This window comes from Equus asinus, chromosome 3 (assembly GCF_041296235.1).
Source record: "Equus asinus isolate D_3611 breed Donkey chromosome 3, EquAss-T2T_v2, whole genome shotgun sequence".
NCBI classification, from domain to species: Eukaryota; Metazoa; Chordata; class Mammalia; order Perissodactyla; family Equidae; genus Equus; species Equus asinus.
This window is the reverse complement of record NC_091792.1, coordinates 120721752-120739388: the sequence shown is the minus strand read 5'-3', so window position 1 is coordinate 120739388 and position 17637 is coordinate 120721752. Positions and strand designations below refer to the sequence as shown.

Here is a 17637-nt window from a genome sequence, read left to right as displayed (position 1 = left end):
TTTTTAATGGCCCTATATTAGTCAGTGAGGTAATCTACGATGTGCCAGCCTGGGCTCCAAAAAGTGGGTGGTCTTTACAGAGGGAGGTGCTCACTCACTCTACCTCTGGCTGGAGCCAGTTCCTGCAGCTGGACCGAAGGCAGCCCACGGACTACACTCAGCACATTTCTTCATTTCTCACTTGAGTGCCCTTCTTTAGTTCCCTTTCAACTGCCCACTTTATATCGGCTTCATTACACCACCGCTCCATTTGTAATGTAAATTGGGAAACTCGGGGAAGTTTTTCTTTTGGCCTTGTCTGCAGAAGAATACGGAGAGGTATTCAAAACGTATTAACACAAATCAATGGCACCAATAAAAGCAAAATCTCCTTAGCAACATAATCTTGATTGCAAAAGGAGAACTGAGAGCATTTAGCAGAACAGTGGCCCACATGGAATACGCATTTGTCTGGAAGAATCCAGCACAAAGCCTAAAAGAGAGATTTTGAAAAAATCCAAAATTAACTCACAGGGAACAGTTACTCTTTTTTTCAAAAGTACACAATTGGCTACATTAAATCTATCGTGTGCTTTTGGCTCAGCAACATTGTATCACACCGCTTTGCAAACTGAAATTACAACACCCTGCATGCTTCACATGAGTTACAGGGTGTTTTTTGTTTGTTTTGTTTTTTGAGGGTTTTTTTTTTTTCCTTCGTTGATTTCTTTAGTAAAGCAAACAAAAAAGTCTCAAGAAATATTCATCTCACACACAATGCAAAGAAAACTGAATGGCTATCTAACAATATCTAAGACTGTAGGTACAAAAGGTTAGGCTATCTTTTAGGCTTTCTGTGTGGATTCTAAGATAGTAACCGCAAGCAGTAGTAGCATTTTTGCTTAGGTCTCCATTTGTGAAAAAGGAAACTTAATGCACTTCTGAGAACTCTCACATTTTTCTTGTCAGGATAAAAAAAAGCAAATGAAAGACTAGAAATTCAGAAAATAAGGAATCAATTCTTTTCTAACTATGATATTGAGATGATTCAAGAAAACAGAAATGAACCACAAACACAAAATTTCCCTCTTGGTTTTTAAAAGTTTCAAATAGAATCAATTGTCAGTCTGTATTTTAGCTGTAACAATCCAGGTGAAGGTGGTAAAAGCATCTTTACTGCCTACTGCAAAAAGATGCCTTAGTGAATCATGCATGTGTGTGCGTATATGCACATGCATATATTTTTTTCCATGTATAGGAAACTATTTTTTAAATGTTTGCACTAGAATTTGGGTCAATCAATTAAAATGAAAAATAAAAGTTTGCATGACAAATAGTCACTTGATACAATGCAAGAGAAAAACTTTAAATACTGCTAAATATGTGTATTTACAGAAGTAGTGATTAGAATTATTTCTGCCTCTTTCTGAAAGCTTAAAAACCAATGCTAAACCTAAACAGGATAATGAAGAATCCTATTTAAAAGCTGTATTGGCTTTTAAAATTTAGAGACAGCTTAAATACGATCTTTGGAGAAAAAAGTAATGCATAAGTTGTATTTTTTTCCTATTCTTTTTTCCAACTATAATGCAAGTTCACGAATACATAATGTAAAATTATAAGTTTACTGTGCATAGTCCCTAAACTTATATTCATAATGTCAATTATTTTATTCCCAGATATTTGTACAGGCCATGTCTACAGAAGAAAATACGTGTGTACATATTCATTCATACAGTCATTTCAACAGATATTATTAGTTTGGTCAATTTTCTTTAAAGTGATTTGATCACTAAGTTCCAGACTTCCTTTTGCAACTTCACCTAAATTGGTTTAAAATTTTACGTAATATACTATGGTCTTTAAAGACCAAATGCTGTGAACTAGCCCGTATTTTAATTTTGAGCAGGGAATCATGTATTGAAGTCACATGTTACAACAGACCCACTTAAAGACAACAAAAAATCCAACTAGCGCAAGCAAGCAAAGAAAAAGTCAGAAAAATCCCCTAGTTCAAATTAGGTCTCCATTTGCTTACTAGAAAAACCTTGTCAACGAAGATTTAATTTTACAAAACTAAATATACTACAACCAACATGGGACCAAAAACCAAGCCACCTTAAATATAACCCATCTACATATTTGTTCACAGTTATGAAGGCCAACAAATTTGTATCTAACCAAAAAACCCTCATTTTAACAAAAACAGGTCATGATTGACAGTGGCTTTAATTTCTTAATAATGAAAGAAAAATATTGTATCTTTAAAATTCAACTGTATATTTTACCAAAGTTATTTTCATTTTTAAAATGTCACTAGACTACCTGAATATAGCTAAAATTACCTGAAAGCATAACAGGGACCCTGATCTTGGGTCTGTATAATTGCTCACCCATCAAAAGTTTCTGATGACTTATTTCATTTGAAAACTATTCCATGCTCATTAAGGACATAGGAACAAATTCCTATAATCACTTAGTATTTTTAATTGTTTGTCACACAAATTATAAAAGATAAATAGAATACTTTATTCAAAGGACATGACAGCAGAAGACGACTATCTAGAACAATATTTTTTCTTTTTTTTTTAAAATAATTTCCATTGCAATACATAAAGAATGTGTAAAAGGATGCATAAAGCTGTGTGCAGTTCCTGGCCATTGCATAACCTTCCCCCTTGTAAACTAAAGTGTAGGATAACAACGCAGATATTTCTCTCAGCCAACAGATTTCAGCACACTGCTTTCCAATCATGTCTGCCTTGCTTCCACTGCCAGTTTCATAAAGGGTAACTCTTCTGAGAGAACAAAGTGTCATTAGCTCCAACAAACGTAAAAAGAAATAGAGACTTAAGAAGGGCTTTAATAACTTCAGTTAAAACAGACTTCTGTTTATGAAGACTTCATGGCAATGCAATGAGATTGCTGTAATTACCTAAGTAAATAAGTTGTTACTAGAAGAGAAGGAGGAGGTCTTTTATTTAGTACAAAAGGTTTCTTGAGGGAATAGGATACTCTTCTCCTTCTAGAACATTTTTAATGTATATAGTATTTGTCAAGAAAGAATTGGAACTAAATTAAGAACTAGTAGGACAGGCAATAGGAGAGAAAAACCTGCAGTTTGAGAGTACATTGTGGTCCAATAAAGGAGAGTAGCCAAAACACTGACCTGTTAACATCTCTTGAAGGGTGGCTGACATTATCTTAAAAAAAAAAAAGCAATAGATAGCTTATCTGTCAAAATTAAGACTGTCTGGTGTGGTTAGTTCATTAAACCATTTCTGAGACAAAGAGCTAGGAAAGTAATATACTATTTTTCATAAAGAGAAAAAAAGCAATCAACTCTCAAATTCAGAGCACCATGTTTATGAAGTAGAGGAAATGTTAAAAAAAAAAAAGGCATGATTTTGCTTAAGTATACACAATGTAACTATATTTTAAAAGATCTTATTAGAAACTGTTCTCAAGTATTATATTGAATGTTTACCTGACTTTTAAACATGCAAAGCATTATTATAAGTACATATAAGGAGTACTCACTCTAACTCGTTAATATTAAACACAAAATTCGATAACACAAGTTTCTTCTGACATTGTAAATAAGTCAAAAAAGCTACTCAGTCACTACTATTAAACATCTAGCTACTTACTTTTATACAGGACTTAATAAATAATGGCAAAATAAATGATTAAAAAATATGAGGTAGTCATAGTATCTTCCTTTTGTGGAGATGAAAATAAAAGCAAAGAGGCCAAGTAACTTGATGATCTTGCAGAATATCAGAAATGAATTCAAAATCAGGATTAGCATTCTAAATTCCTGTTTTCAGTATTGTCTGTTAAGGCTACAATCTCTGTTGTTTCAATTTGTCATGGGGTGGGTGGGCGGGGGGGTGGAGAACATTGCTCCTGACTACAGAAACAAACACACAGAACGATATTTAGGCTTTTCTTAAATTACTATCTAAAAATCTTTGTAAATGTACAGAACAAGATAACCCAAGATTTAAAGGCAATCCCCTTCAAATCTCAACTCATATAAAATAACTCCTAAAAATAACATAAAGTTAACTATTATATCTGTGGAAAATTAAGAGTTACTTTATTTCATTTTTAAAAGAGTATTTAAATACAAACTATTATGAGATAATCAATAGTTTGGTTTAGGATTGGCCTTGAGCCTATTCTTTCTGCCCTAATACTAGATATAAATCAAGTTTCTTCAGAAACGGTGGTTTGAGAAGCCTCAGATGCAACCATCCTATTACTCCCTCCCTGGAAAGTCTGGACTGATAGGGTCTGTTGGAAAGGAAAACATCAATTGTACCACTCACCAATAGGAAATTTAAGAAACTCCCTTGTAAAAATGCAAATACCACCTTAGCAGAACTGAGCGAGTCAGCTATTCATTACTTAATGTGACTGACTCACTTTAATTGCCCTTCTAAACACCTAGCCAAGAATGCAAAGGAATAACATTGTTACTGGGAGCTTTGGAGAAGGAAGAAAGAAAGGCAATTCTGAAATATGTCCATGCCTGGATGAAGACTCTGGACATCAAGAGGGCAGCAAAAGGACCCACAGCGCTTCAGTAGGATAGGAGAAAGAAAGAGGGTCCAGGACTAGATGTTGGAATTCAGTCAAAGACAGTTTAAACACACTGTACTTTTGATTTGGTACTACTGACCAACAGTTGAGCCACAGCCAATATTTACAGTGAAAAATCAGGCATGCAGCTAAAGGTTATAACTGTGAAGCAGAATACCATAAAAGTTGAAAGTCTATGTACATAATGTTATATAAAACTAGTGTAGTTTGAACTCATGCAACTGTGGGTCCAACTATACATGTTACTATTTAATACCATTCTTCTATAACCAAAGATTAATATAGATGATGTCAGTTTTATAGGATTGGTCTGTGTCTACTAATACAAAGAAGCAATCAGAAGCTCTCTACAAATAACACTGAAAACACAACCATGGAGAAAGTTGTGGTTCTTCCTGGTTTAAAATTATTCAATTACAAAACTAGTTTTTATTGTAAGAAAAAGAAATCGTTGTTTACTACTATTCAAGGTTTGAACACTTCCTGATTTTAGGCCAAAATTACATGTTTGTATTTTAAATGAATGAGACCTAGTCATTAAAGTGGCTTAACAAAGCATCTGATGACCATTTTATATAGGTAAGGTAACCCACTTGTGAGACAGAGGCAATATCTACCTTAGAAGTTAAATGTGTGACTTCAGTTCTACTACAGTCATTAGGTTTTGGAGTATACATTTTAAGTCAGATACACAAAAGTCATGTATTAAAATATAACAGGGTTTGCAAACTATATTATTTGATAAAAGAATGTTTCTACACAGGAATAGTGGACTGACTGTAAAATGCCAGTGATGTATAAACAAAGATCATAAATTATTCACTTAGCCTATGTAAAATCTATACTTTAGATTTTCTGCCGATCATACCTTTTCTTGAACAGTTTTAAAAGAACCCATGGCTCATGTCTCACAAACTTCAAACCATATAACAGGAACCGAAGAAACATTTCCTTTGGACTGATGTTCACATCACGTATGCATCTCCAACATTTCCAATTCCCAGTAACATGGGCACTTAGATTCATGATTCAAGAAAGGATAAGCCAGAGGGCTTATACTGGGGGCTACTAATGAAAACCCAAGCGCGGGAATCTAATCACTCTAGGCATAACTGGCTTATGGTAATGCCACATATTAAGCAGTCACAGTTCTTTTCTATATATATATTAGAAATATAAGAGTGCACATTTCTAGGGAATCTCAAAGCAACTGACACATCTCTCAAAATTAGAAAAGCTTTTAAAAATTCTATACTTAACACAACTACAAAAACTATCTTACTGTTAAAATATTCTTATGGGACTAAAATAATTTTAAAATTATAATTTACGGAAGACTAATGACAAGAGAAAAAATTATGTGTAAATAGCTACAGTTCTTCCTACCAAGCTGATCAATATGGTGCTCTATAAACTTACAAAATTTCAGATACGGAACACTGTGTTGCATAGTCTACACAGTCATCACATTTTTCTGCTCTTTCTGAATCCTGAGGCTAAATCGCATTCTCCAAACAATAATCTTTCACACTGAAACTACAGAGGAATTCTAGAGTTTTTGAATAACATTACCCTTTAATTGTACTACTCTAAGAGGGTCGGACACACTGTAGACACAAGGTAAATAAAGTGAGAAGTATTTGAATTCTTTGTACTTTGAGCTCTTCATAGGAAAAGTGCTTTATGAATTCAAGTTGGTAAATGTTTTGGGGGGCAGTGAAAACAAATAATTCTCACCAAAAAAAAAAAAATCCTAGTTTTTAAGATAGTTCCTAATGTCCAATATAGGATATAAGATACTGGCATTCAGCTATTCAAATTTATACAGAATTACAGTACTTTGGAGAAGTACAAAGAAATACTTTAAAAAAATACAGGTATATAAATTAATGAAACTGGTATTTAAAAGATTTAATACAAGGAAAAAAGGTATTATATAGTGGTACCAATTCTTAATACAAATTATTAAGCATAGTTTATATAATTTCAAAAGTTATTCACATTATTGCTCGATACCACAGTTGTATGGAACAAGTTCTAGACACACATTAAAACTTGTATAATTTCAGGCTTATAAAAACAAAAATTTACTACACATAGGCCATTCAGAAATTTAGAAAAGTTTTAAAATGCATGGAGATATACAACCAAAAGGAGAAAAAAGAAATGTATGTTTGTATATATTTAAAAGAAACAAGCTGATCTGATTTGAACTTATATGTCAAACTCTCAATCAAAAAAGTACATGTAATTGTACTGAAAGCAAACTAGTAGATAAAAATAGTACTAAATATGTCCTCCAATTCTTAGTAATAATCTGTTCTAACTATCAATGGGGGTATTAAACACCTGCTTATTTTTAATTCTAAGACTTGCTTTCTTTCAAAAACTTTTCAGAAACATATATCTGTTCCACAATTGTGTTACATTGGGAGAAATATTTTCCTTACAAATTTTTAAAAGGAGTATTTCCATATTTTTGTATAAGATTTGATAAACAATAAAAAATAACCCAAATAAGGCCATTATTATCATCTTGATCAAAAATACACACAGATTGCAATGCTACTATATTTTGTGATCCTGAGCTCTAGTAACCATTAGATGCATGCATACCATTCAGCAATTTGTCTATTCTAATAAAAATAATTTAATCCTGCCTTACTACCTTTGAAGACAGAAATACTTTCAAAACTTTTTGATAGGTCTTCATAATGTTACAGATATTTCTGCTGTAAACAGAGCATTGGGAACTATATGAGAAAGAATGTTAGGTTCCAAAAAGCTATTAAAGAAAACTTACTGTTTGAAAATAATAACTATGTTAAATTTTAAAAGGAAGAAAAATAATACAAAGAGTGTGCTTGCTAGAATAGATAACTAGAGCGTTAGAAAGGTGTTTTTCTATATTAGGAATTAATAAATAAAGGAATGTGTACACCTTGGTGATATAATAAAAAAGGCTGGCCACTTTTTATGCTAAGTTCAAATGTATTTTTTTGATAATACAAAAAAAGTAATCCTTGAAAATCAGAATACATAACAGAAAAGAGCACAATAACTTAAGTATTAAACATCTGTATGAAATAACTGTTGCAAAGTTTGACAAAAATGCACACTTAGAACATGCGGTTATTAAAAAAAAAAAAAAAACAGAAAAAAACACCACACGATTCTGTAGAACCAATGTTATGTCACCACCAGGAGAGCACCAAGCAAGGCACCATTGGAAAGACAACATACTTGGAAAGTCTCTATAAATAAAGTAAACGCTAATCTGGTCGAAAAATCGGTGTCTTTGGTAAAAATTCTATGAGGATGACCTGTAGAAGGAGAAAAAAAAAAGTTTTAAAAAGATTTAAATAGATTTTTACCTTCAAAAAATTTCAGTTATATTCCATCACTTAAAACAATTTTGATATTGCCACTGACACACAGGAGAATGCACGGATGAATGAATGAGAAAATGGAGCCAGCACTTACTGAGAACTAACTATATATAATATCAAGTGTTTCATACTATATAGATCTATTTAATCTCAACAACTTTTCTACGTGGCAAGTATTATCATTCTCATTTTACAGGTGAGGAGACTGATGATCTGAGAAGTGTATCACCACGGATTGTGGAGTCAGTATTTGAACAAAGGACTGTCTTAACTCCAAAGCTTTGCCCTTTCCACTGCACCATGTGGCTGCAGCTGACCCACTATTTACTTCTTCAGGCTTTCTCACTTTTATCTAACTCAATTCCATGAGTCTTTAGGTTCTAGACTTGCTTTCATTTTACTGTACCAGGATATGTGATCTCTAGGTAAAGGGTACTGGTCCCTTTATTTCTTTTTCTTTTCCTTTTTATTGCTGAGGAAGATTCACCTTGAGCTAATATCCATGCCAATCTTACTTTATTTTTTAGTATGCAGGCTGCCAGCACAGCATGGCCACTAACAGAGCAGTGTAGGTCCGCACCCAGGGACCAAACCTGGGCCTTGAAGTGGAGTGTGCTGAACTTAACCACTAGGCCACTGGGTTCGCCCTGTTTCTTAATTTTTTTTTAAAAGCCCCCTCTTAGGTTAGCAAAATTAAAGGCTAAAATTTGTTCCAAAGGACATTTTACTAGGAAAACCAACAGAAAAAAAACATAGTAACACAGAAAGATGCAAGTTGACCACAGCTCATTTTTATTCCAAACTTAAACTGTCTTAAATTACAATCAATTCTTTCCCTTATTCCAACTCTGTATGGAATAGACGCTAAACAAATACTTATTTGATTTCCACAGTTCCCAAGTTTGGTGAACTCCTCATTCTTTTTCAGAAACTATATCTTGATATGTCCTCCAGGTTTGGACACTCTTCTACATTCTGGACCAGAAACCTTCATTTTCACTCTTCATTCTCCTGGCTTTTGATCTGCCTCAATAAAGAAGAGACTTCTATATTTGGCTCAAAAATATTACTCTCCTAGATTAGCTATCACTACGCCTTAGGTGTCACCTTTGCCACTCTCCTGACCTGTTATTTGCCTATAAAACGTTCACTAGCTCCTGTCTAGCTTCTTTAGTTGAGGTAGATCCCGTTTCTCAGTTTCCTCATCTGCAGAAGGGATTGGACTAGATGAGAAGATTCTTTGCAGCTCTAAAAGTTGATGATTAAAGTTTAAACTACTATGAGTCAACATTCAATAAATACTTTCATATGTCACATATGTCCCCAATCAAGCATCTTGACAATTTCAGTATAGGCATTACAATTTACAATGTATACTACATACTGCAAAATAAAGGCTATCTCTGAATATATTTGAATTATTACTAGTTTTAAAGAATATTTCACACAAATTCTTTTCCTTCAGAAGCCACACACAGAACCTCACCACTTGTCTCACTTCTTCTAAGTCATACTGCTCTACCATATCTGATAAAAGCAAAGTTGGTATCAAGCTGGTATTTCTTCTAGACTGTCTCCAACATTCAAAATATAATCAAGGAGACTTATTTTCCTTTAACCAACAAATGAAATTTCTGTAAGTTAAAAAAAGTTGAGGTTACGGGCCGGCCCGGTGGCGCAACGGTTACATGTGCACATTCCGCTTTAGCAGCCCAGGGTTTGCCAGTTCAGATCCTGGGTGTGGACATGGCACCACTTGGCACGCCATGCTGTGGTAGGCATCCCACATATAAAGTAGAGGAAGATGGGAATGGATGTTAGCTCAGGGCCAGTCTTTCTCAGCAAAAAAAAAAGGAGGGGGATTGGTAGCAGTTAGCTCAGGGCTAATCTTCAGGGGAAAAAAAAAAAGTCGAGGTCAAAGAGAAATACATGGTAAAAAGGTCCCAATTCATTAGATAAGGAAGCACTCTTTTCTTTACTATCCTAACTTCTAAAAATCATTTTCTAGGGAGTTTTTGAAATTATGTTATTCCCCCGTTCAACTCTCACAAACATACATACTCATAGAAAATTTAGAAAAAATATATTTTTTAGCAATATATATTTTATATAAATATAATATTTTTTTACTACTCTTCTGGATATCTTCTATGATGATGTGAAAAATAATATAATGGCTTTAGTAGAAGTGTTTAAAAATTCATGATAAGTTAAAGGAAACTATTTTACAAACAAAGCACATAGCTCAGAATGTTTTGGAAGGTTAGTAAATTAAATCATCTTTAGTTAATAAAAGAATGTCATAAAAATAAACATGAATATAATGAGTATATTTTATGAATGAATGACATTTATATAGTTCTATCTGTAAATAATAGCACTGGGAATAACTTTTATGTTTTCCTTTCCAAGCAAATTTAGAAATGTGCAAAGTAAATAAATAAAACCATTGGTTTTAAGCTTAGTGTTTGAGTTATAAATACAGCAACTATCTTTCCACAAAATTCTTTAAATCTCCTACATATCCATCCATCCCCCAAAACACATAAACTCTTTTATCATCTGTGATGAAAATACAAGACTAGCATTTTCATAGGTCAATCTCAAAACAAGACTTTTTTGTTATAATAAGTATCAAGTGTCTTTCTCATCATCATAATTAACATGTTTGATATAATGGATAATGATAAAATCTACATTATTTGGTTCACTGAATAGAGCTATTCTATGAAAAAAGAGACATTTTAAAGATGTCTTTTATGTTCAAGACTAGAAATGGGATTTGACTGTATGATAATGAAAGAAAGGGAAAATGCTGCAGAGAAAAATCATTTTATGATAATTTCCAACTATTTAAGCACTGTTTTAATCAATCTTTAATACACACACACACACACACACATATATACTATCTATGATGGCTATATTGTTTCAAAGAATAGACAAAATTTATCAGAAATGATGTGCCAGGTACTTCACAAATGCTATGACTTTAATTTTCAACGATTAACTCAACTTCCTTAGATCTTTTTCTCTTAATATAATAACCTTTACATATCTAAAATAAAACATTCAAGCTCAAAGTAGAATAAATAAAAATTCATAATTTTCTATACTACTCTGAACTTCTGAACAGGAGAAAAATTGTTCAAGTAGATCAAGGAGTCAGTAAATTAAATCCCATACTGAATAAGTTCTAAAAGTCATTGCATACATGGGCCAATTAGATCTCTTAAAGAATAAACTCAGGATGAGCAACATCTCATCTCCTGCTTACTTTTGATAGAATTTTTGCAAAACAATATTCTAATAACATTTTGAAAGATTCTTTAAAGGCCACGGAGGTAAGGGCAGTTAAAATCTATAAAGTCTAAAGGTTTCTTAAGCTCCAACGGCTTGGCTGAAAGGTTTTCTTCCATACTTGGAAACTTGATTAGCATTATATAAAAAAGCCATATCTGACTTGCTGCGTAACCAAAGTTGTGGTTATTCTTTATACAGCATCTAAAATTTCACACTCCATCAACACATGTTCAGGCTATTTTATCTTGGCAATTAATTTATTATTTTTCAGAACACAGTGAAGCCTTGTTTTCAAGTCATTCATAACTTTATAAATCAGTCTTGCACATGAAACCATGCATCTGTGAACCGTAGAAAATCCTTGCGCTCAGGAGATTAAGCTCCTGACACCTTTGCTGATTAATAATCATGGAAAGAATAAGATCAGAAGCAAAATAAATGATCATTTAATAGAGAAACTCACAAAACAGCCCTTTAACTTACATATTCCATCATGTTATTCGTTTCACATTTCCTTTTGCTCAGTCTCCAGTGCAAGCACAGCTAGACAAGTAGGAGAGTAAAGGAAGAAAAATGAGCTCTATTTTATTGCAGCACACAGACTACCCCATTTGTCCACCTTTCATATTTTTAGTTCAACAAAAGCATCTGTTTCCATACTGTGCAATTCAGACCCCAACAGTACGAAGCTGCTCCCTGTGGTACTCACCTTGTGGTATAATCTATTGTTTTCCCATTCTAATAACTTCTCAATCGATCTTCGTGTCTGGAAGACAAATGAGAAAAAAGTTTACTCTTGACTGGTTTTAGAAAAACTTTGTTTTGCAGCTGCTTTTTGTGTGAAAAGGAGAAAGATATAAGACAGTGACTGAGTATAGGGTGGTCTAGTCTAGCACTAAATAGTAAACTGAACAGAAATAGTACTCTATTTTAACAAAGATATGGCTTTGTTTCTTAGCATTTATCTTCTTTTTAACTGTTTCAAACTTACTAGCCTCTGATTTAAAACTATCCAAGTCTAAAAAGCTAATGTTATCTACCAAATACATACATTTAAATCCCCATTTCTTTCAAAAACATTTTTGTAATACTTAAACAGTACTAAAAGTTCTTTAATATATATTTTTAAACAGTGGGTATTTAGGTATTAATTAACAAAATGCAAATGGCCTTTAGGGTAAATTCAAAAAAGAAACAAAGTTAAAAAATCAATTAGCTATTAAATCAAACTAATTTTCACATCATACTTAAAAATAATATCCAAATTTAAAAGCTGGTTTATCTATTATTCCACAAATAAAGATTTTCAAACAGAGGCAAAACTGTATTTAAACCAACAAAAATTACAGTAAAACCAATTCTTAACTCAATACTACTGTTAAAGGAATCAACTGAGAAATTTATATTTAAGATTACTTGATTTTTGCAATATATGCTATGCGGCATGAAAGGTTTCTTGCTTGGGAGTATGAATAGGAGAGGATAATTCATGATGCCAGGTGTTAGGATGAGACTAACAGAGCTGCAGGTGCAAAAAGGACAGCGTTGCCACAAGAATCAACTGCAACTTGGTGCAGCTGCAGCTTCCTTGCAAGGGAAGGAAAAAAGCATCTAGCGCTATTAATGTGGCACAACTTTAAACAAGTACTAATAACCAAATATGAAAATTTGCATGTCAAGGAAGGATGAGCTAGGTGAAAAATTGTTATGATCAAGCTGGTTTTGAATAGTTTACTGTTACATAATAAAGTGTTTAATATTTATTTAAAGTATTTATTGTAATCTAGTTACCATATTACCTTTAGCATGTTGAACATACTAAAGACACACCACAGTCATGTAGGTGCCAATTATAATTCATAACTACCAATCACTTACCACCACTGCCTTACATTTTCTAAGCTTATGTCACAAAAATCAGAAAATCAACTAACTCTCTGGGTAATAATACACCAATGACTAATTTATTACATTATTTTTTTTGAACAGTATTTTTGGCAAGAATTTTAAAGTAAAAAAAAAGTGCCCTTGTTAACAACGATCAGCAGACCTCACTTGTTTCTTTGTAAAGATAGCCTTTTAGAGGCAGCTCTCCTTTTAAATGAAAATAGGGCAGCAGTTATGGTCACACTTTTTGTTAATTTAGTTGCCAGTCAGCCCCAAATCAAAAGAAAATAAGGCTGCAGAGTGTAATTAACATTCAGTTCAGTCGTTTTGTCCCTTGTCTAGCCCCCAAGCTTTGTTAAAATTGCCATCTGAATGCTGAAGGCTGTAGGGAAATCGATTTGATTCTAATCGCACCATGAAAAGAACATGATCTAACTGCTTTCAGCCCTCCGTAAATCTGTACTAGGTCTTTAGCACAATGCAACTTCCAATTTAAAAAGCACTGAATGTCTCGTCAATGACTTTGTGAAGAAAAAAGAACAAGGAGCAGACATAAAAATTCCAATAGTTGTTTAAGCATTAAAGTTCATTTGCATCACAGCGAACCTGAAAAGGGCTGACCTCTCAAACCGCCTCTCAGGTCTATGAAGTTGTAGCCTTGACAAGCTCACATTGACAGAGCTCATTGACTCTGAAAGGCTACTCTATCAATGGTGAAAAATGGCAATAGGTTCTACTCTGAGCAGGCATCTGCCTGCCCACCCGCTGCTAAACCAATGGCAAAACCGATTCAAAACCTGAATCTACCTTGTAATCTTCCTTTCTGGGACCTTTTAATAATAGATTAAGATTACTATACAATTTGAGGTTTTACTTTTACTGATGGTTTAAAAGGGGAGGGGGTGAAAGAACTAGGGTGGGAGGAACAAGCTTTCCAAGTCTGTTGTCTTATATTAATGTATAAAAATTAAAGCTTAACATTACATTCTGCAAATATTCATTACTCAAAGAAAAAAAGCGTAGTTACCACCATCATCATTTCATCACAAATTTAAACCCATGCTATATTTTAACGAGAATGGGTCTCATTATGAATGGATCTCATGTTGTATATGGTATATACACAAATGATCAATTTAGAAAATTAAAAATATTTACTTTAAATAAGACAACTACCAGTATTTGAGTAAAAGATAATTATACAGTATAAACCTTAAATTCCAAAATATTTATGTAGGGATTCTGAATTTACTCTTTGCCTCTAATTAGGAGTTTAATGATAGGGTTTGGTATAATTATTGTATCTTACAATATTTAAGAATTCTAAACTAAACAAACCCTGGTATGCCATATTCTGAATAAGCACCTAAATATAAAATATTTTTACACACTTGACAGTCTGGAGTAGAAGCTATGAAACAGCACCATCTAATCTTGCTATAAGACTTCTCTCCTGCTTGACAGGTGAAAAAAAAGCACTTGCACGTGCAGCTTAATTAATCATTGCACTTGACATCTCAATGATTTACAGTGAGGAGCAGGTGAGAACATACAAAACCAGAAAGGAACCCTTGATCTGAGTGGAACATTTCTAGCACACTAAGGTGACAAGTATATAGATTCTAGCAGTCGTTAAAAAGGAAAGAAAGAAAGAAAAGGAAAGAAAAGAAACTGTACCACAAATTATTTGTTAGTAACAACAAAAGCTCAAATTAAATGGAAAAAAAAGCTTTAACTACTGAGAATGTTTAATATTCTGCAATTATTTTTAGTTAACAAAATCAAAATATATTTTCAAGATTAAATACAATACCCGTTTGGCAGATACTAAAACAATATATGACACTTCAGCATTTATAAAAGCTATTTAAAAGCCTTTAAACATGAAAAGAAAGTACCTTATAAATTGGAGTCATCTAGAAATAGTTAAAAGCTCACGTCCACAAGGTTGTCAGATAGCTATTTCTAATGTAAGATTCAACACTGCCAAACTCTCTAATTACTACTGGACAAGCAAACCTAACCGTATAAAAATCTGTCCTTAGTTTTTAAAAGTTACTATCAACCACCAAATTCAACATAAATTAAAGCAAACTAATATGCATCAGAAAAAAATAGTATGTATAGAGTCGTCAATACCAAATACCAAAAAGAAAAACTCATCTGTCAGTATTCTAGGCCAGTAGATTTCTAAAACGAAGTCACCTTAATTTTTTAAAAGAATTTGGTGCTTGTGAAAAGTACCAGATTGATAGTCATGGGAACTAAAAACCTTCTATTTAACTGAAAGAGCAGAGGAAAGGGCAGTGCAGGCTGCAGAGCAAGCTTCCCTACAGTGGTCCTTAATCCTCTTCAGTGCTCACATCCTGGGGGGAGAGGACAGGTTAGTGGTTCTTTACCAATGAATCCTCAGTCCTTCTGCATAAGATGATCAACCAGAAATCTAATTTTATCATGGATTCTTATCTTTAATTAAAAGGACCAAGACCAGCAACTCACACCATGCAGGAAAAAAAAGTTTTTTATGAGAATGACATCATGCCACTAACCTGACCTGGAAGAGGATAGCTCCAAGCATCTGGGCTCCCACTCATCTCCCTCATCACAGAGCTCACTTTAACTTTTTTCCCCACACATTTCTTCATTTCAACACCTTACTAATTATACTTTTCTCACTGGTGAAGTAGTTCTAATATAACCATTTAGCAATGTTAAAGCAAAAGTAAGACAGATTCAAAAACATCACTTCAATTACTAAGTAGACTTATTTATTAAACTTGAGTAACAAGTAGTAGTAACAGAAGGACAGAAATTTTGGCTTCTATTTCTATTGCCTTTGATTCCTTTTAAATTTTTGGTAGAATTGTGGAAATAAGTCAAAACATGAAAACTGCAAGAGAAGTAAAATGGCCTAGATAATTCACAAAATGGCTAATTAAATAATTATTAATCGATTAATATTACGTATGACATACCCCTATCAATTTCCAAAGAAGCATCTAAAGTAAGCTTACAACACTCAAATACATATGAAACACACAGAAATAGTAAGTTATCACAATTGAAAATTAGAGTTTCTTGAAAATTCAAATCTGACATTATGAAGAAGCATTTTTGTAATTTTTATAAATATAATTTTCTAAGAAATAAATCATTATTCTCTATAAACAATTACGCACCACTAGATATGTCTTTCAGGGCAGTGAAGACTCATCCAGAAAATCCTGAATGTATTACTTAGTTACCACTATTACTTAACAGTATATTCATTACTAATGATTCATTTATTCACAATCAATTGTATGAAAAATTAGTTTTTCAAAGAAGTGGTTTTCTAGAAGTTGCTAATAAAATCAATGGAAATCTCATGGATTTTAAAGTACTTAAGGCCAAATAAAAAATGTTAAATGTAGAAGCTATAACAAAATTTCTCTGAATTTTCCCCAAAGAAATAGCAGTCTTTAGAACATAAAGATGCTAAGATACATTAACAAAATGTATAAATAGAATATCTCACTAATAACTTAAGTTCAGCTATTTAAACAAACTAAAATTTATTTGAATGGGATTTATTCATAACATCACAGAATGTGAAAGTGCAATTTTATTTTTCCTTTTCTGCTTTTTCTCCCCAAATCCCTCCAGTACACAGTTGTATATTTTAGTTGTAGGTCCTTCTAGTTGTGGCATGTGGGACGCTGCCTCAGCATGGCCTGATGAGCGGTGCCAAGTCCGCAGCCAGGATCCGAAATGGCGAAACCCTGGGCTGCCAAAGCAGAGCGCTCGAATTCAACCACTCGAACTTAACCACTCGGCCATGGGGCCAGCCCCATGAAAGTGCAATTTTAAATGTTCAATTCTGGGGCCAGCCTGGTGGCGCAGCGGTTAAGTTCACACGTTCTGCTTCAGTGGCCCCGGGTTCGAGGTTTGGATCCCGGGTGTGGACATGGCACAGCTTGGCAAGCCACGCTGTGGAAGGCATCCCACATATAATGCAGAGGAAGATGGGCACGGATGATAGCTCAGGGCCACTCTTCCTCAGCAAAAAGAGGAGGATTAGCTAATCTTCCTCAAAAAAATAAATAAATAAATAAAAATAAATAAATGTTCAATTTCTTATTTAAAACAAGTTTTAATGTTAAACTCGTAAGTTTACAATGAATTAAGCTTTAATTAGAATAATGCTTTGAATGCATTGATAATCTTTTTTTAACTTAAGTATTTTTAAAATATAGTCTATACTTATCTTTTGACATCTGTGCAAATTCAGATTGCTAAAATAAGCGAAACAAAAATGTTCTTAGTTATAAGTCATTATAAGGAAAGCATATAGAATTTTAAATATACTTATTTTAACAAGAGAAAATTACTTGATTCACCTGTTTGTTCTGAATTAATATAAATCTTATATTGCGGTGATATGCAGAAAATTAAACAGCATATCTCAGTATTATGATACATAAAAAAATCT

At 33.1% G+C, this 17637-nt stretch overlaps 1 protein-coding gene across 1 annotated transcript in view; it reads right to left on the bottom strand.

The window, feature by feature from the left end:
• Positions 1-5736: 5736 nt before the first annotated feature.
• The window catches only part of CHIC2 (cysteine rich hydrophobic domain 2), a 57213-nt gene continuing 45312 nt past the window's right edge, over positions 5737-17637 (bottom strand). The window contains exons 4-6 of the mRNA XM_014853509.3: positions 11989-12045; positions 11763-11822; positions 5737-7910 (exon numbers count right to left, since the gene is read on the bottom strand). Of these exons, the coding sequence (XP_014708995.1) occupies positions 7860-7910; positions 11763-11822; positions 11989-12045 (168 nt within the window). The 3' untranslated portion in view covers positions 5737-7859. The remainder of the gene's footprint in view (positions 7911-11762; positions 11823-11988; positions 12046-17637) is intronic.